Source organism: Ixodes scapularis, unplaced genomic scaffold (genome assembly GCF_016920785.2).
Source record: "Ixodes scapularis isolate PalLabHiFi unplaced genomic scaffold, ASM1692078v2 PGA_scaffold0__279_contigs__length_252992795, whole genome shotgun sequence".
In the NCBI taxonomy this organism is placed as follows: Eukaryota; Metazoa; Arthropoda; class Arachnida; order Ixodida; family Ixodidae; genus Ixodes; species Ixodes scapularis.
Window position 1 is genome coordinate 133,335,257 of NW_024609835.1, and position 19,717 is coordinate 133,354,973.

At 45.5% G+C, this 19,717-nt stretch overlaps 1 protein-coding gene across 1 annotated transcript; it reads left to right on the forward strand.

Annotated features, from left to right (window-relative positions):
• The first annotated feature begins 6,485 nt into the window (after positions 1 to 6,485).
• On the forward strand, positions 6,486 to 14,965 carry LOC121837441. Its single transcript, XM_042293058.1, has 3 exons — positions 6,486 to 8,639; positions 9,282 to 10,679; positions 14,837 to 14,965. Exons 1-3 carry the CDS (start codon positions 6,486 to 6,488, stop codon positions 14,963 to 14,965), a joined length of 3,681 nt encoding a protein of 1,226 aa, XP_042148992.1.
• The last annotated feature ends 4,752 nt before the right edge of the window (positions 14,966 to 19,717 follow it).

The following is a 19,717-nucleotide window of genomic DNA, read 5'->3' on the forward strand; positions in this document are numbered from 1 at the left end:
CGTTAACTTTTGCATTAAGGAACTTAACACCCACGAGTCAATGCAATTCCACTACGTAAAAATAAAATATAATTGAAAAGGAAAGAGAGCGACACCATCCTGATTTTGAACGCTACAGCATTAATTGTACGATAAATTCTTAATTTTGTCAAGAGGAATTTTATACCTCTGAGGCGGTTTTGTAGTAAAATGCTGGTTTGTTATGTTTGAACTACATACAAAATGACTGAGGATACGTCAAAAAATAAATTAAAAACGTAAAACCAAAAATAATTTTTTTACGTTTTATATTTATGTATTTGCTTTAAACTACATTACTTAGTGTACATTACAGTAGGGGTAGCTCTAGGATTTTAAAAATGCACACAAAATAGATTGCAGAGAAAAATAGCAATGAGCAAAAAAAAAAACGACAAAAATAATTATTATTAGAATAGAAAGTTGCGCGAGTTGGTAAGAATCCATTTGAAAAACAGCGCGAAAGACACACGGACAAGAAGGAGAGAGACAGGACGAGGCGCTGACTATCAACTATATAGTTGATAGTCAGCGCCTTGTCCTGTGTCTCTCTTTCTTGTCCGCGTGTCTTTCGCGCTGTTGTTCAAATGGATAATTATTATACTTTCTAAATAAGATGTTAGACAATTTATTTCGCGACCTTCCTTCCGGCTCCATACCCTCGTGCCCACGGATATGTACGACTTTTCACAAGACAGCCTGAAAATGATGCTGAATAAAAATTATGTTCTTAAGCCGAATCTAAACGAGTGAAATGATATGAAACACGGCGAAAAGTCCACGCTTGTTTTCTTAACTTCAGCGCGCTTCAATCAAGAATCAAACGTAACTCCAATGTAAACCGAACTGCCTCCTATTCCCCGCCCCACCGTCCATCCCAAAATGCTCCGAGCCTGCGCACATCTATACTCAAACTGATCCTACCACCGAGAACGCGGTTCACACCCTAAAGAAACACACCCAGAGCCGGCATGTCGAGCGCACAACGCTGACCAGCATCAATATCGCCATGCGGGTTTCAGCTTCACGAGGTAAAAAATCCAGGCAGAAAAATTAACATACGTGATAGAACCATGTACCCGCCGCCGCATATGTGTACGTTCCACTACAGGATATACTTTAGTTACACCAGCCGTAATATCAATAAAACAAAACAATATAAACCGTTCCCTGCTTTTCGTGACCCCACCCCCTCCTCCTACACCAGACTACATTCGCGCCATACCGCGGCTGCAGAATAAAAAGTGCCGTACTAACGTTGTTTGTTATTGAACTTTGTTATCTCCCCGGGTGCCTCACAGCTGATCCAGTATATCCGCCTGCCTTTTGGAACTTTGGTTCTCCTCCTACAGACGAGAGCCACACCGCTTTGCTTATCTTCGGTTGCTTATTTGTTCATTTCTCTCTTCGCATTGCTCCAGCCAAAGCTTCCTCTCCCCTCCGCACTAAGCACGCACGTACACACAGACGCCCGGACGTACTAAGTAGCACACACAGAAGCGAAAGAGCGCCACTCAGCAAATGCATGCGCGCCTTTATCGCAAGATTGGTGCCGCCTCTGCGATAAAGAAATTTATGGCCGCGCGGGTAGGATCCCCGATTAACACTGCGCAGGCCTCGGTGCGTCGCCTAGACGCGGAAGAGGACTGCTGCCTGCCGTGATAAACTGTTACGGTGAAAGGTCGTCCACTTTGTTTGCGACTGCTGCGGCGGTGGCTGCACCAGGAGAGGAAACGCTTCTCCTAATAGTGCCTTTTTTATTTCCTTTTTTATTGTGGGAGCCATTGGAACAATCCTAAAACTGAAAAACTACCAAGAGAAGAGGCTGGAAAAAACAAACACGCAAGTCCTTCAGGAAGTGGCGTTTACTAGTTATCAACACTCGGGTGGAACCCTTGAGATGGCAATGAGTTCCTGCTGCGTTTCATGCAGACAAGTAAACGTAGTGTAAAATGCCCGGTGTCAACTTCGCATTAAAGTAATTAATAAAAAAAAAAAAGCATCTCCTCGTTTTTGTGGTTTCCCTAAAAAATTCCTTTTGGAAGGAGAAAGCAGGGCAGGAAAATCTTTAGTATAAGAACCGTTGATTTAGCTTTGTCGTAACTAAAAAAGACAAGTTATAAGTACAAGAAGGGAAAAAAATTGCTATGACATGAACTTCATAGATGAAGCCTCTAATGTCAATTAAATACCGTGCTGCATAAAATTAAAAAAAACAAAAAAGAATTATCGATGATTACCCCACTGTCTTGAGCTTTCGATTTTCATGACAGCTTGCCATAACATCCTTCATTATTCGCTAATACAAGATAACAAAACATCCCTCAATGAGTTTGAGCTTTGGAAGTCATTTGATTGAGTGCAACATCTGGAGGAAAAATTAGCGGGAGCCATTTAGAATTGCGTGCCTGTTATGCAGATTAAATCTGCTACGTGCATGTTCATACAGATTTTAATGTGCAGGTGTTAGGAAAAAGATTTAAAAAAACTAAAGTAACCCCTGCAAATCAATTACGTAAAACAAAAACAAGATTAAAATTATAACTAGAAGTACAATTACATCTAACGGGACCTCAGCCCAAAAACAGGCCTGATCAAAAGTTGTTATTAAATTAAATTAAAATTTCCCCTCTTCTCCCCTTGCTTTTTTTGTCCTCCGGTTGTCTTCAGCTTTACTTTGTACCTGATTGTCTTGACTCATGCTTGCTTGAATTTTGAAAGCACAGTTCATTCGGCCAAAATTTGTTTCGTTGTTTTTCTGTCGGGCAACTTAGGGCCCTGAACACCCAAGGTATAAACTAACACGATATTATCTGGCCAGAGTCTGGGTATTTTGACCCTAAATTGCAAACAAGTGTCGGAGTTAAGCTTCACTGCATTGTTGTTCTGTTGTCACCTGACTTCTTTGTACCACAGTTTCCGAAGAAACGCCAGAATTAGGCTTCATTTATGGTTGTTGACTCTTCACCTGACAACTTTGAGCCTAAATTTCCAAACATGTGACAGAATTAGGCTTCACTGTACGGTTCTTCGGCTGCTACGTGGCATGTTTGGCTCACGTCTGGCAGTTTGGCAATTGTGTGGGAAATCAGGAAAAAGCCACAGAAAATCCCAAGAAGAGGTCGTTGGTAATTAACGCCCTGGAGCAAAGCCATATTAGGCTCAAATTAGGTCCATGGTTCGCCAAACTCGGACCAAGTTAGGCGCTTGTCTGGCGTGCTGCCTGCAATATTCTGCCCCAATGTGCATCTTTCTTCTCCACTGTAGATGAAAGAGGTTGCCAATATAATTCGGGTGGTAAGTTGGGGTTGTTAACGTGCATCACGGAGTAGTGATACAGGACAGCACGCCGTTACAATGCTAATCCAGTTCGAAACGGGGGGCGGGGGGGGGGGGGGGTGATTAAACGCATGATTATTGGGCTCTGCAGCACGGGCTCCGAGATTTGGTGCGCTAATACACTCGGCTACCGATTTTCCTATTATATAGAGATATAGGCAATAATTTTGAACAATATTACCCTTGATATTATGACTGTTCTGGGTCTCCAAACAAATTAGACTGCGTTTAGTCTCTCCCACCACAGTTCTTTGATTTAGTTGTACTATATGAGAATGCTACTGGCATCATTAAAGGAACACTGAACTGAACTTAGAGATTGTCGATATTGACCCACAGCCAGTCTGCGCGCCCAAACCTGCTGAGAAACTTTAAAATTGCATTCGTGCGTCGCTCCCTCCCTGTTAAATGCCCGAACAAACATTGCGGTACAAGTCTCGTAAAAAAAAGCGTAAAGCGATGCTTAATCGCGTTTTAATGAAACAAAAAAAAAAGGCCACAGAGATTTGCATTTTTTTTTTAATACATAGGCTGCATAGTGTGAGATGGCACACCATTTAGCGGTAGCTATAAGAGCTGAACTACTTTAAGTCACTGAATGGCGAGCCTTGAGGAAAGACTTTAATATCTACTTAAAATAGAAAGAATAAAAACCACAGACAACCACAGTATTTCGTTTAGCAACGAGGAATATTTATTTCCGGGTGCGGAAACTTCATGCGTCAACCAGAACGGGAGATGGGGGATGAAGAGGAGGTTGCAATCGGGAGCGCCGATAAGGATTGAGTCGCCGTACCGTGACTGCCCAAGTTCACAATTTTGCTCTTTTCAGTTCCGGTCTGATCAATTCTATTTCACGTCTCGTCAGGGCTAATGATGCAGATAAGACGTTATTTCTTTTGCTTTTTTGATGCTGAATGTTTCTGTGATTTTACGTCCAAATCGCTGATGATGCGTTACCAGGACCTTGGTGTTGTCAAAGTCCGGTGCGCACCTAAAAGCCTTCTTCGCATGAGTAGCGATGGGATCTGCGGGATGATGGGCTCTTAATGTGGCTTTGTTTTAATGCTGTCGTAGACGGTCGTTTACGCACCGGCCAGTTTACCCAATGGATTCAGCTCCACACTTAGAGGCACCGAATACACCTTCTTGGTCGCACATTCTCTGAAGTAGGTTTGGTGTTTTTCTCTCGCAGAACGGCTTTGTTTACTTCGGGTTAATCATACTGCACAGGCTCGCTAGTTTGAATCTGCAGGAGACGACGGCGTTCGTGTTAAAGCGGGTAGCGATGGATCGGATGCGGTGTGATGTGTTGTGAAAGTGTGGGATGCTGGCAGTGCGTCCTACAATTCCACAACGCATCCGACCACGGAAAGATCTGGCTTCAAAAATACGGTACTTGCATAGGGTTGTACCATTCGCCAGTATAGTAAGGGAAATCTATTTGTCCTCTCTAGGTCGGTCCGTCGAGGCAACCCTAAGAAAACAGCCCCTCAGTGTGAAGTCTTCCGCTACGTGGACGACTATCTCATTGTCTACCGTGAAACTAAAAAAGTGGAGACCATTCTCCCTTCTTTCCACCAAGCAGGGTGTAATCGAAGGTTCAAGGGGGAGGACCCATCTTCGGCAGGAGTGCAATTTTTGGACCTGCGACTGACCAAGACGGCGCAAGGTGCTCGCTGGACTTACCTACAGCGCTTGAAAAAGCCGGTTCTTCCGTTTAAAAGTGCACACTCCAAAGTCGGTCTAACTGGGGGTGATCAAAGCCCTACTTATCTCGGCAAAATTAAATCATGTCCGCATTCAGCTTCTGAAAGCATTAATACCTAAACTCAACGTATTTTGAACTCAGAATATCCGGTGGAACGTAGTGTTTTCACCAACTTATCGCACCAAGAACTACCAGGAACCCCCCACCTGCACGACAAAGGATCACCAGCATCCCATAATTTATCAGCGCATCCCACCTCATCTGACCAATTGCTACCCGCTTTAATACGAAAGTTGTCTTCTCCTGCACATTCAAACTGGCCAGCCTGTGCAGTATGATTAACCGGAAGGAGACTTAGTAATCTAGTTACACGGACCATTTTGACTGTTATTTGGCAAATGGCAGTTTGCAGTCGCGAACCATGGTTTGACCAAATGAACTGAGATGGCGTTACACAGCCATTTTTCTTGCAGTTGAAAGGTTGAAGCCAAAACGAAACGAACTGCGATGTTCCGTGTTCAGATCAAGGATGCGTTGTTTTTTTTTTATATCCATTCTAACTGTTTGAAGCGAGTAATTAGGCCCATAATTTTATTTATGTTGCGTAACAACCAATTATCAAGCCCCCCCCCCCCCCCCCCTTCAATAATAATAAAAAGAAAGAAAGATGGGCGACATGAGTGCAGCCGCATTGCCATCGACCAGAATCGATGGCAGGGCTGCAGCGCCCGAGGAGTGCAGACTTCACCCCGTCCCGCGACATGGAGTAATTCCTTTTGCTCCTTTTGCTCCTTTTGCTGCACTGTTTCCGACACATATTTCTTTCCGCGACATTTGCCTCCACGTTTATTTCTGGGTGTGTCCCTTGAATATCCGAAATAGTCAGTGCTTCGATAGCCGGCAATGCTGCGGTCGTCGCCATCTTTACCTCAATTAGCAAGCCCAAACTGAGATCGTGGAGCTCAGTTTCCGCTAACCATGGTTTCGTGCTAACCGCAGTTTGGACAGCCCTATGACTGCGCCAAGTTCCAGTTTAGTGAAACTGAAGTTAGCTAAACTGTAGTTATAGGTGCCCGTGTAAGAGGGGTATAAGCCGCCCTGCGAACAAAAACCCCACACCCGTGTTGAAAATAGATCAAACTGGTCGAGTACCAGCGAAGCAATGTTGAGCAGCACAATGGCAAGCCTGCACACGAGATCGGGGCCTGCGCTCGTGGACGGCGAGCGCGGAGCTCGTTCACTTTTTTTTTTATTACCATTTCTTTTTTTCGCATCGAACGCACGTCGGAATTAAAGCTCTTCAGTTTTGTGAAGCTGCCGCTGTTCCTGGGTCTTCATATCAACAATTTGGTGCCGAAACCCGGGAGTCAAGGTCCGGGACATCACACGAGAAGACTCAGCAGCGCAGTGGATCCCCATGGAAAGGCTGAAGACTAAAAGAACGACCCGACGCGCGCAAAACACAAGACTCATCAACGAGGCAAGTGCTCTCTTACAAAATCAAGATTCAACGATTAGCCAGATTACCACTGTGGCCGAAAGATTGCGCGCCAATAACGATGAGCTCAGGAGGTTGAACGAAGAGTTTGAGGGACACATACCAGATGGTTCGTTCGAAACCGAATTTCAGGCAGTCGTCCAATACGAAGATGAAGCGACTGCCACCATCAGTGCCCTCCAATGCAGAAAAGATCTCCTGGATCAGATATCGTCTCGAGGGGCCCCTAGGGAACCTAGTCGTCACCCAAACGACACCCAAGGCAGCAGACAAGCTGGAACTAGGTTACCGAAGCTCACCATTACGCCATTCAAGGGTGAAATCTCAAAGTGGTCAGCGTTCTGGGAACAGTTCGATGAAACAATTCACAAGAACGCCAGTCTGTCCACCAGCGAAAAGTTCGGCTACCTTCGAATGTATTTGGGCGGAGAAGCGGAAGCAGCTGTGGCTGGATTACCAAGGACAGAGACTTGCTACGCGGATGCAATTGAGATCCTCAATCGCCGTTTTGGAGACAAGAAACGATTGGAGCAGGAATATTTCTCCAGTCTGAGGCTGATTTCACCTGTCAAGTCAGCCAACGATACCTCAGGTCTACGAACGATGTTCGACCAGGTGCAAATCAATATACGAGGCCTCCAGACATTGGGTGTGAATAAGTCAAGTTTTTCGTCGATGCTCTGCGATATTTTGATGCGAGCTCTTCCACGTGACATCGTCGTGAACTACCACAGAACCGCTCATTTGTCTGCGGCAACTGCCATGCCTGGCCCAAGCAGCCAGCCTGACCGCTCAGAACTGGATCGACTACTTGATTTTCTAGCTATCGAAGTCGAAAGTCGGGAGAAAAGCGAGTTTAAGATCACAGAAACGAAGAACACAAAGACCACAAGATATGAGGACAACATAGCTCGACGTGAATCGTCTAGACCGACCTCATCGGTGCTCTACAACAGACCCTCACCACATAAAACGAGATGCTGTTTCTGCAACGGAACAAGCCATAGTTCTGCAGACTGTTCTTCCTCTCTTCCCCTGGACCAGAAGAAACAGCGTTTGACAAAAGAGATGAGATGCTTCAGATGCACTCTCAGTGGCCATCGAGCAAGAGACTGCAGACGAAAGATCAGCTGTGCCACATGCGGTGGAAGACACGCTAAGTCCATGTGTGACCCGACGCGGATCAAAGCTAAAGAAGGTAAATCGGACACACAAAACAGCATGACGGTTTGTACTACATCAATTCACCGAGAATTCAGAGAGTCCGGAGCGGTGCTTCTGCAAACCTTCCGGGCATGGGCTGTCAGCGGTACCTCATGTAGGTATGTTAGAGGTGTTATCGACGGAGGCAGCCAACAGACGTTCGTCACCGAGGATCTGTCAAGACACCTTCAGCTTAAGTGCGTTGGCTACACCAAGATGGCGCTCAACACATTTGCTTGTGCTTCAACTCAACAGTGCAAGAAGCGTCGTGTAGTGGAGCTTGAACTTAGAAGTCAATTCAACATGGACGGATGCAAGATCGAAGCGATCGAAATCCCAGTGATATGTCAAGACATAGCTACCTTAACGACAGATTCAGTCTTCGTAGCTGACATGGAGAAAAATGGAAAGTTTATTGCCGATCGCCTCATGTTTCCAGCGGTTGCCGCACAACCAGGCATCAGTATTTTGATTGGCTCTGACCAAATGTGGGGCTTTATGACTGGTGAAGTCACTCGGAGTAAGACCTGCAGCACCCTTGTTGCATTAAACACCAAGCTTGGTTGGACCTTCCAAGGACGGACATCCATCCTGAAGTCACAAAAAAACCACTCGAACTTGGTCGTCTGTGTCCTGCAGATCACCGGTACAGAACAGGTTGAAGGCGCTCTCCGATCATTCTGGGAGTTAGAAAGCCTGGGAATCACAGATTCAGAAGACCAGATGTCCGAAACAAGCCAAGTGATGCGCCATTTCGAGCAGAACATTCGCCGGTCTGGCACACAGTACGAAGTGGCACTACCGTGGAAGGACAATATAGGTGTCCTTAAGGACAACAAGCAAGTAGCGATGACGAGACTGAGGAAACTAGTAGGTCGACTCTACAGAACTGACTCTCTAGTACTTCATTACGACGAAGCAATCAGAGAGTATCTGATAGCGGGTCACGCTGAAGTGGTACTGAACGAGACAACTGGTGAAGAAGGCAGACTATTTTACATGCCACATCGCGAAGTCATCCGAGAAAATGCGCTGACGACACGACTTCGAGTTGTTTTCGATGCATCCTCGCACGCAGCTGGGTGCAAGTCTCTAAACGAATGTTTAGAGAAAGGAGACAACCTGTATCAAGACCTTCTTGGAATATTGCTGCGATTTCGGGTGAGCCGCTTCGCCATAACCTCCGACATCCAGAAGGCATTTCTGCAAATATCTGTAGCAGAAAAGGACAGAGATGCATTCCGTTTTCTCTGGTTTCAAGATCTACCATCTTCGACCTTTAAAGATGAAGAGGTACAGACATGGAGGATGAAGAGGGTTCCTTTTGGTGCAACCTGTAGTCCATTTCTTCTGACGGCTACGATCCTCCAACACCTGAAAAATCTGCCGACTGAAAAGGAGGAAGTGGCTGACGTACTTCGTAACTCCTTCTACGTGGACGACTTGGTTACTGGCACAGCTACCGAGGAGGAAGCCATCAAGTTGTACCATGACGCCAAATCTATTATGCAGAACGCAGGAATGACTCTCCGAAAGTGGACGACGAATTCACAAGCGCTGAGAGATGTGCTACTTCAAGAAGAGGCAAATCCAGAAAACACTACGCCTATCCTTGAACAAAGAACAATGAAGGTTCTGGGAATTGTCTGGGATCCAGAGAAGGATGTTTTGAAGTTTGCGTTGCCAATTTTACAAAACTTCCTAGAGCTGCATGATGGCACTAAGCGATTTGTTCTACAAGCAGCGTCTAGGATTTTCGATCCCCTGGGAGTCTTGTCGCCCTTCACAATCCGTGTGAAGACACTGTTTCAGAAACTATGGGCGAGAGGAATCACTTGGGACAGTGCTCTACCCGAGGATCTGAACAACGAATGGCACGAATGGTGTGGTGACCTGCCAAAGATGGATGCACTCGTCATCCCCAGATTCGTATTCCAAGCAGGACAAGGCAAGGACACCCAGATTCATATTTTCTGCGACGCAAGCCCGACTGCCTATGGAGCTACAGTGTACGTAACAACGAAGTCCTCGCCACCTGAACAACCTACACTTTTATTGGCAAAAGCACGGGTTGCTCCAATCAAGAAACAAACTCTTCCTCGTCTGGAACTTATGGGAGCCGTCATCGCATCGAGACTCCACAAATATCTTGAGAAGACCATCCCATGCATTCCGTATGACTATACGTTGTGGACGGATTCTCTCATCACACTTGCATGGATCAAGAGCGACCCCAGCAAGTGGAAGACTTTCGTGTCCAACCGAGTTGCAGAAATACAAAGGGACACCGATCCTTCTCATTGGAGGTACTGTCCGGGAAATGACAATCCAGCGGATTTGCTTACCCGTGGCATCACAGGTTCTCGACTGGTGTCGAGTGATTTATGGTGGTCAGGACCAAAATGGTTGACTGAAAACGAAAATGAATGGCCTGATTTGAGGTCGAGTAACGAAGCAGAGACTGACTTGTTGAAAGAAGAGAGAAAAGCAGTTCATGTGATATTGCAAACAACACCACCTGAACCGCTGTTGGATTTGACAAAGTACAGCGAACTCCATCGGGCTTTAAGAGTGACGGCGTGGTGCCTTCGATTTCTGAGGAACTGCCGAAATGGCAAACCGTCAAATGGACCACTGAGTGCCGAGGAAACCACTGCGGCCGAACTATACTGGATCAACAACGTTCAGAACAGTACTTACTCAGACGAGATAAAATGTCTCTCGAAGAAAGAAAATGTTCACAAACAATCGTCTCTAGCAGAGATGAGTCCATTTTTGGATAAAGACAATATCATCCGGGTTGGAGGCCGGCTTCAGATGCTGCCAGCATCGGACAATGTGAAACACCCAATCATATTGCCGAGTGAGCACTACTTCACCACCCTGGTCGTACAGAACGCCCACTGCAAGGTACTTCACGGAGGAGCACGAGACACGTTGGCGCAACTCCGAGAACGATTTTGGATTATAGGAGGGAGAAGATTGGTGAAGAAAGTGATCTTCAGCTGCTGTTTATGCAAGAGGTTCCGCCTCACGGCTGACACTGCCCCAACGGCTCCACTTCCCCTTGACCGACTGAAGCAAGGCGCGCCCTTTGATGTTGTAGGCGTAGATTTTGCAGGTCCTTTGTATGTCAAGACAGCAAGCGGCAGTGTGAAGTCCTACGTTGCACTTTTCACTTGTGCAGTGTCTCGCGCCGTTCATCTCGAACTTGTTTCTGCAATGTCTACAGAAGCTTTTCTAATGGCCTTTCGACGTTTCACGGCACGGAGAGGGTTACCAACAACGATCTATTCTGACAACGCACCAACATTCAAGAAGGCATCAAAGGACCTATATGCGTTGTTTAGAGCGATGCAAGAAGAAGATTTTACGTCTCATCTTGCCAAGAACCGAGTAACATGGAAGTTCATTGTTCCCAGTGCCCCATGGTGGGGAGGCTGGTGGGAGAGGCTCGTGCGAACGGTAAAGACCACCCTACGGAAAGTGCTAGGGAGGGCATGCCTAACCTCTGAAGAATTATCCACTGTTTTGACCGAGGTCGAAGGAATAGTCAACTCCCGACCTCTAACAATGGACAGCACAGACGCCACGGAGTCCAGGCCGATAACCCCAGGAGATATATTGCTTGGGAAAAGATTGGCGTGCTTGCCCGACCCAACAACGGAGACGGAGCACCAATCCAAAAGAACAGACCTACTCAAGAGGATCAAGTACCGACGGTGCCTAACGGACAACTTTTGGAAACGCTGGCAGCACGAATACTTGTTGCAGCTTCGATCAGCGCACCATATGCAACCAGCTTCTGCGTCAACCCTAAGTGTAGACGACGTTGTTCTCGTGCACGATAGTAATGCACCGAGACAATTGTGGCAAATGGGAAGAGTGCTGAAGACCCACAGAGGAAGAGACGGTAACATACGGTCCTGTCAGGTAAAACTGCAAAATGGATCGATTACCGACCGACCAGTTCAACGCCTTTATCCCCTGGAGGTCAGCGCGTGACTCATTTCGCGGTCGGGATTGTGTTGAAAATAGATCAAACTGGTCGAGTACCAGCGAAGCAATGTTGAGCAGCACAATGGCAAGCCTGCACACGAGATCGGGGCCTGCGCTCGTGGACGGCGAGCGCGGAGCTCGTTCACTTTTTTTTTTATTACCATTTCTTTTTTTCGCATCGAACGCACGTCGGAATTAAAGCTCTTCAGTTTTGTGAAGCTGCCGCTGTTCCTGGGTCTTCATATCAACACCCGCTTCAGAGAATGTGCGACCGAGTAGGTGTATCCGGTGCCCCTTAAGTGTGGAGCTGAATACATTGGACTAACTGGCCGATGCGTAAACGACCTTATACGAGAGCATCAAAATGAGGCAACACCAAAAGCCGATCGCCGCACACATCACATCGGTGTTCATGCGAAGAAGTGTTTTGGGTGCGCACTCAACTTCGGCAGCAACAAGGTCCTGAGAACGGATCATCAGCGATCGGACGTGAAGTGATGGAAACACTCTGCACCAAGAAAGCCAAAAATAAGACCTCATCTGCATCGTTACCACTGACAAGACGTGAAATAGAATTTATCAGGCCAGAACTGTAAAAGAAAAAAAAAATTATAAACAGGGGTGGTCACGGTACGGTGACTCGATCCTTATCGGCGCTCCTGGTTGTAACCTCCTCTCCCTCAGCCCTTCCCCGTTCAGGTCAACGCGTGAATTTTTTGCACCCGAAAATAAGCATTTGTCGTTGCTAAATGAAAGATTGTGGTTGTCTGTGAAAGTCCTCCGTGTTTTTATTCATTGAATGTTAAGTATTGATAATCACAACACGCTCGCCTTGAAAAAAATTTTTTTACTTCGCCGATATCTTTTCTGCAATCTGAGATCCAGGACAATGTGCACAGAGTCTAGTATTAGGTCGAAGATCTTGTTGGGGAACCGTTATGTTTTCTGAAGGACTTACTAGGGCCGACCATATGTGCTATCTGCATTCCGATGCCAGTGTACTGCACCTCTACCACCAATTGAGTGTTCATAGCAGTACCGTAGCCCGAAACCCAGCCGGCCGTCTAACATACACCTGCATCTTGACAATCCCCAACCCCCCTTCCCTTTTCCTCCGCACCCCAAGTCGTGGACATCCCAGCAACCTTAACCCCCCCCCCCCCCCCCCCCCCCCAGTCCTGAAAACAATTCCTGGATGCGCCACTGGTTCACACTGTGTTACGCTTGAATACTTCATGAAAACATTTCCACAAATAAGGGACGTAGATAAGTCAGGTCTGTCCCCGAGCTATCCACTGGGCCTGCTTGCTTTGAGCGAGACGAGCAACAATCACATTTTAAGAAGTCTAGTATTTCCAGGCATTGACTAGGACAGCGTGAGCAATAACCCAAGTGTCTATGAAGTAAAATAATATATATATATATATATATATATATATATATATATATAGATAGATAGATAGATAGATAGATAGATAAATAGATAGATAGATAGATAGATAGATAGATAGATAGATAGATAGATAGATAGATAGATAGACAGACAGACAGACAGACAGACAGACAGACAGACAGATAGACAGATAGACAGATAGACAGATAGACAGATAGACAGATAGATAGATAGATAGATAGATAGATAGATAGATAGATAGATAGATAGATAGATAGATAGATAGATAGATAGATAGATAGATAGCCAGTCCTTTTTCGTCTCGAAAAAGGTCTCGCTCAGGCCGAAACGTCGACCTATATGTAGGGTGTGTATTTTCCGGTTTTAACCGAGAAACACCGATAAACATCCGTCGGTGACGAAAATATAAAATCGGCTAAAACCGAAAAACACCGGTGGTTAGATATTTTTGCCCTGGTTAAACCGGAAAACACCGGCCGTTGCTAGTTTCCGACCTAGCGCAACTCTTTCCCCGTAGAGGTTCGTCAAACGTGTTATCTCGTGGATCCTGCATTCTTCCAGTGTTTATACATGGCTTGCAGGTGGCGTCAGTCCGCCCTCCTTTCTGGGGGTCAAAAGCGTCTGGTGAACGCAGTGGAAGCTAAGCTCTCATACGCCTTTCCCTTATTGTGTCTCCCATGGCCCCCTTTTGTGAAAAAATTAACACAGTGGAGGGTAGGCTCTCACGTGCCTTTTCCTCATTGTGTGTGGCCATGTGATGTCGGTGCAAGCCATATATTCAGAGGCTGCTGTGGTTCCTGGAAGACACTGCCAACGTCCGTGTCGCACAGGAGCGTGCGTTTTCATAATTGCGGGTTGCGAACCGCAAGGAACGTGCTGCCATGACGGCAGCACGTTCCTTGCGTGTAGATGCAAGCATGAAAGTATGCTTGCATCTACTATAATAACGAAGTGTGAGAAATAGTTGCTTCCTAGAGAAGAAGCGTATTAACTATGTTACTGTCTTACGTTAATTTAAAATAGAAAGAACGCGTTACCGTTACAGGTAAAAAGTAACCCACGTTACTTTTGCGTTACTTCTTCAAATTATGAATTAACACGTTTTACTGTTTTCAAGTTACAGATATGCATAAGTGCCATATTTCAAGAAACATTATGTCACAGTAGAAACTGAACATAATTACTGTATCTTTTTTACGGTTTCACGTAAATTCTCACAAGAAAATACGCAAAACAAACGAAAAATGAACACTAAAAAATTACATGCCTTAATGCCTAGAAACACGAAACAAAATTGAAGTCTAATTTCTTTAAGTCTTGGGTAGAAAAAGTAACGGGGACGCAAGTCCGTTACCGTTACTCGAAATACCCGGTACCCTTTTGAAAAAAAGCAGCTGGTACGTTACACGCTAGCAAAAAAACAAAAAAAAAAAAAAAATATGACGCGTTACCCGTAACTTCGTTACTTGTAACGTGTTACCGCGCACTCTGATTCAAAGTAAACAGCTTCAACTAGTGTGTATTGACCAAAATAAAAGCGGAAATAATTGTAGTTTTCCCTTTTATTATATACAAACATAAACGAAGAGGCAATATGTGCTCTCTGTGCTGCACAGCGAAATGCCATATCATACACTAATGTCGCAATTCTTAGCGGCAGCTGTTGGCCAGAACCTGGCTTCGGATGTATGCCCTCGACGGCTTCGATTCGCAGTTCGATAACTTTCCGGTACATTTCCTTGTGCACAAACCAAAGAACATAAAAACTAAGGCACACGAGTAAACCAGGCAGCGTAATTGATCGCAGCAAAACGGCAAGAACTCGCAGGGTCGTACACCGGATAATGGAAAATGGCAACCCTTCGAGCGCGCTTCGTTCTCATCCGATTTTCCGGTGGCCGTTCCAGCGATACGATAGCAAACCGCGCAGCCACTTTGTACACCGGGCTACGGACTGAATGACGCGAACAACCGATTGGAATAGTGCGTCGACAGCTCTCACACAATTTAATATGTTCATTTTATTATTTTGTGTTCCGTTCATTGACCGCTCCGCTTCGGTTTATGCCCCACCCCATCGACTAATATTGAAGGAGGTTCCTGTAGAACACATTTTGAGGCAGTCCAGCGATGTTTCCTGGTCGGTGCTTGAGGCGAAAAGCAGGGAACGGGTTGTTCGACTGGCGAGATCAATCGCTCGAATGAACTCGTCTCCCGAGAAGCTGTGGAAGATCGATTACCAAATGTCCCCGGCGCAACGGCGACGACCATCCCTCTAAGTGCGTGCTGCTGTGTCGTCTGCAATTTGATTCTTGAGATTGGGCTAATAGCATTAAAAAATAGTTTTATTGAATAAAACTCGTGATTTTGTAAACTCGGGGTTCATAATTTCACTTTTTCACGAAGCAACACAGCACTAATAAAGCCTGAACCGCAAAAATATTATCATCCATCCACCGACACCTAAAACTATTTGCAGCTAAGAAATAAGATGTTAAGGGGTTTTAGCATTGTGGATGTGGCCCGTGCTTTAAGCTTCACGAAAACCTTCGTAAACAAGCCATGCCACTCTCAAAAAAACGACAAGCGATACGATCTAAAATCACAGACAGCCCTCGAAGTAAAGAAATCAATAGAATCAAGTGCACACATACAGACAACAAATTGCCGTATTCACATTTATTAAAGTATTGGTATACGAGTGGCCGGTGGTCACGCCTTTAAATTGCCGACGCGCTTCCTCCTTCTAAACTGCTTTTCCACAGGGAATGCTGTGCTCAAAGCAATGTATGCGGGGTAGGTTGGACAGAGAATAACACAGCCCTCTCGACCAACCCGATGATCACCGTGGGATATAAGCGACCATGTTGCCCGGGGGTTCCGTGGATTGCTGCTGCTCGTGGGAGGGCAAGGCGTCATTCCAGGCACGGGCAGCACACGCGGTCTACACCGGAAGAAAGCGGGGCAGAACGGCCGGGGCCTTAGCTCAACAACCATCAATGGCTGGAACGTGTTTATTTTTTCTTTATTTTTTCACTTTTCAACGGACGTGCTTCGCAACTGAAGTTGCCCATCGCGCACGAGGGATGCCATCATCATCCCCAAGACACGCAATTTGTTGCCTTGCCTAGTTTGTTCACTTTTATGGTTTTATAGTTTTGAGAAATTAACACCGGAAAATTGAGAACCATAAAAGGGTAAACGTCCACAATACAAAAACCAACTGAAATCCATCTTGCATTTGTAAAGGTGTGAAAAAACGAAGTCTAACGTTGTAGAAGGCTAGAAGCAACTACGTGAAGGAACGCCTGACCGGCGGGAAGCACTCTATCGAAGAATACGAGAACATGTCTGGGGGGGGGGAGCCCACGGGACGTGAGGTCGCGCAGATAGTGTAAGATAAGGAAATGGCCTTTTTTTACGGCTTGTTCGCTGTAAATTCGTTTTACGGCTTCCTTATTCCATCGAGGCTGTTAAAAAAAAAAGAAATAAAAAAAAAACGTTTTTTTTTACATGTGTCATTTAAGTCAATAGCAACAAATGTACATGTGCTGTTTAAATTATGCGTAGTAGGAAAACACTCCATCACTTAGAGAGGTGTGTGCGGCACATGACAAATTAAGTGATGCATTTTACTTAACGGTTAACAAATAAAATGTTTAGCATCATGCTGCATTGAACGCACAGTCTGCAGCTTGTTATACGTTAATTTTAACACAAAGTCTGGTCTGCAGACAAATATTGAGCATTTCGTTATATATATACACATTTTCTTTTTTATAGTAATTGGTCTTGGCGGTATAGCATCACTTGGTATTTTTTTCTTTCTGTTCAGTCGTTGCGTTATTTTTATTGCGTGTGTGTCACTGTACCTGATCACATTGAACGCCAGGTGCAGCCACTTGTGGCAAGCATCCAACGAAGGCCGACATGCCCACAATATGTTTCGTACAAAAACACTCTTCGAAAAATATCTCCTCCAAGACAATACCTGACTATACTATTATATCCGGACAGTATTATAGTTATTACCTCGCTCGATGGGCTAATTATTTACTCGTGATAGTGCAGCACATTAGGCACGTTTGTTACGATTACTCCCTGTAGAAGAACATCGGGTCGACAAAATGATGGGTCCTCCAAGGAGTTTCTTTATAAAGCAAAGTGATGCCGAAATCGCTGTTGTCGCTACGGTGATTCTCAACGAAATGCATTAGCATTTAGCCAAGGGGTTCCGACTCAGCGAAAAATGGTAATTCAAACTTTGCAATACATATATATATATATATATATATATTAAAGCGAAAGCCTTATATGGCTCATCGTTCAGTCTACATTCAAAGTCCTTGGGCGAAAACACGTCGGCGACACGAAAGGTACCAAAACTTTTACGCGATCACTCAGGCGAACTAGACGCAATGAAGTTAGGAAGGATGACAAAGTGAGTTAAGAGGAATCAAAGTGAATTAAGGTGAAATGAAGTGAATTAAGAGGAATTAAAGATATGTAACAAACCAAATGGAAATTAAGAAGGATTATCAATCGAACATTGTCAATAAATGAAATTTGAAAAAAGAGAACGTGAAACAAAGTGAATCATGTGTCTGTTTTTAATGTATCGGCGCTTGGGGTTTCACCTTCAAGTCGTCTTAGGGATAACATAATAGACCCTATGATTTTTTTATTTGATATATAAATATAGATATATGTATATATATATATATATAGAGAGAGAGAGAGAGAGAAAGAGAGAGAGAGAGAGGGAAAAAGAGAAAGTAAAAGAGAGAGAGAGTTTTTTTTTTTTTTTTGCTCGGACGATATGATTATTGTTGTCTTCGGAGAGTCAGTCTTTTTCCCCGCGGGTGTCGGCGCTTTCGCGCCAACAGCCTCGCCACTGCGGCTCGGTTTTAGGTTGTCGCGTAGGTTGTGTACCACGGCCGCTCGATCACCTCCTTTCCCGCTACCGTGGCACTTCATTGTACGCGGGGGACAAGGCTCTTTCCTTCTCACGTAAGAGCAAAAGTGGATGTAACGAGCGAACAAACGGAGAGAAAGAGCACGACGGAAACCGCGCCGCCGGATCGCGAAGCGAGTCCACTGTTCAGTCTAAATCACGACCGTCCAAACTAGAGGCGGCTGCAAGCCTTAGGGCAATAAATGCTCACGCATTTAAAAGTAAACTTCTAACACCCCACTCTCGCGGGGAAAAAAAATCTTGTGTTTTCTCACTGTGCTATTACATGCCATGTGAGCTGCGAGTGACTAAGCAAAGCTTACCCCACTTTATTATCCGTTTGCTCTCGCGCTGTCGGTAGACTCGGTACCATGGAGGCTCGCCATTACAATGCTCCGCAGCTGAGTCGACAGCTCGGGCGCCAAACAAGCAGGCGGAGGGGTTCTCTCATTTCACGGCTTCACGCTGCGGCTGTCTGGGAAAAAACGCCAAACAGACCGGGTTTCCCTGTCGCTGTCGGGTGACGAGCACCCGACAGCGACAGGGACGGGGCCGCAGTCTCGAACCTCACGCTCTCCAACGGCCTGACGAACCCGAGCCGACGGGCGACTAACGAATGGTGTCGTCTAGCGTGTCCTCTACAAATGTGGAGAAATATTGTTGTTGTTTATTTTAGGACCGTCGTCAAAAGTTTTATATTACTCTTTCCTACAGAAGCAACTGCGGATCGACGAATTTTTGTCGCTAAAAGTGTCCTGGTTTTCATCAACGGTTTGTTGAATGAAAAGTACTTTACAGATGTCTCTTGTTGTATTTAGACAAGGCGAGCGTCACCTCCGGCGTCGAGTGTGACCCTGGAAACGAAGTGGAGTTATGCTTCAACATCGCGCTATGCCTGAAGGCCCGTTTAGACGCACGACGTAGCATAGATACACGCGACTCTCCTTTCACTCCCCGCTGTAAACGACTTTCGTATACTCTCAAATTTCTGCTGTTAACATTTTATGTTCTTCTTTTACTGAGAGCCAAGGTCACCTTGCCAGTTTACCCAGAAACAACTGTTGTTTCATGACGTCCCAATTCGTGTAACGAGAAGCTCTTAGCCGGCTTCAGCGGCGCCCCTGGTGAGTGCAAACACAGACGCAGTGTCAGCGACACGAAGAGAGAGAATGAGGCCAGCGAATTTAGATAAGTATCTGCCTAGGGCTTTTTGTGTGCCCCAGACGTCATGGCAGAGGGAATGGGCACCTTATCGATGTTTCTTATCGGCGACCTGGGACCTATGCATCCGCCGCATAGTAGCCAAACTGTCACGGTTAAGAAAAATAATTCCCAAAAATTGTGCTTCGTAACACGTGCTACATCCGTTCTTGCTCATCGGAATTTCCCTCCAAGCGAACACGTTATTTTAAATAATTGGGCAATATCACCAACTTTCTGCTTTTATTGTAAACGCGGTACTGATGCCGGATTGCACATTCCGTGGAACAAACCAAGTAGAGAGTATAATTCTTCACCTATACACAACACAATAAAGCAAAAATCATCGTCTGTGCATTTCTGTGTCGGTTTTTACACCTA

Excerpts from the sequence above, each read along its gene's own strand:
- LOC121837441 (XM_042293058.1), top strand. The coding sequence starts at position 6,486 with ATGGAAAGGCTGAAGACTAAAAGAACGACCCGACGCGCGCAAAACACA. Across the intron at positions 8,640-9,281 it reads TGACGAGACTGAGGAAACTA|AACGCAGGAATGACTCTCCG; the intron begins GTAGGTCGACTC and ends TCTATTATGCAG. Across the intron at positions 10,680-14,836 it reads TACAGAACGCCCACTGCAAG|CGGCAGCTGTTGGCCAGAAC; the intron begins GTACTTCACGGA and ends CGCAATTCTTAG.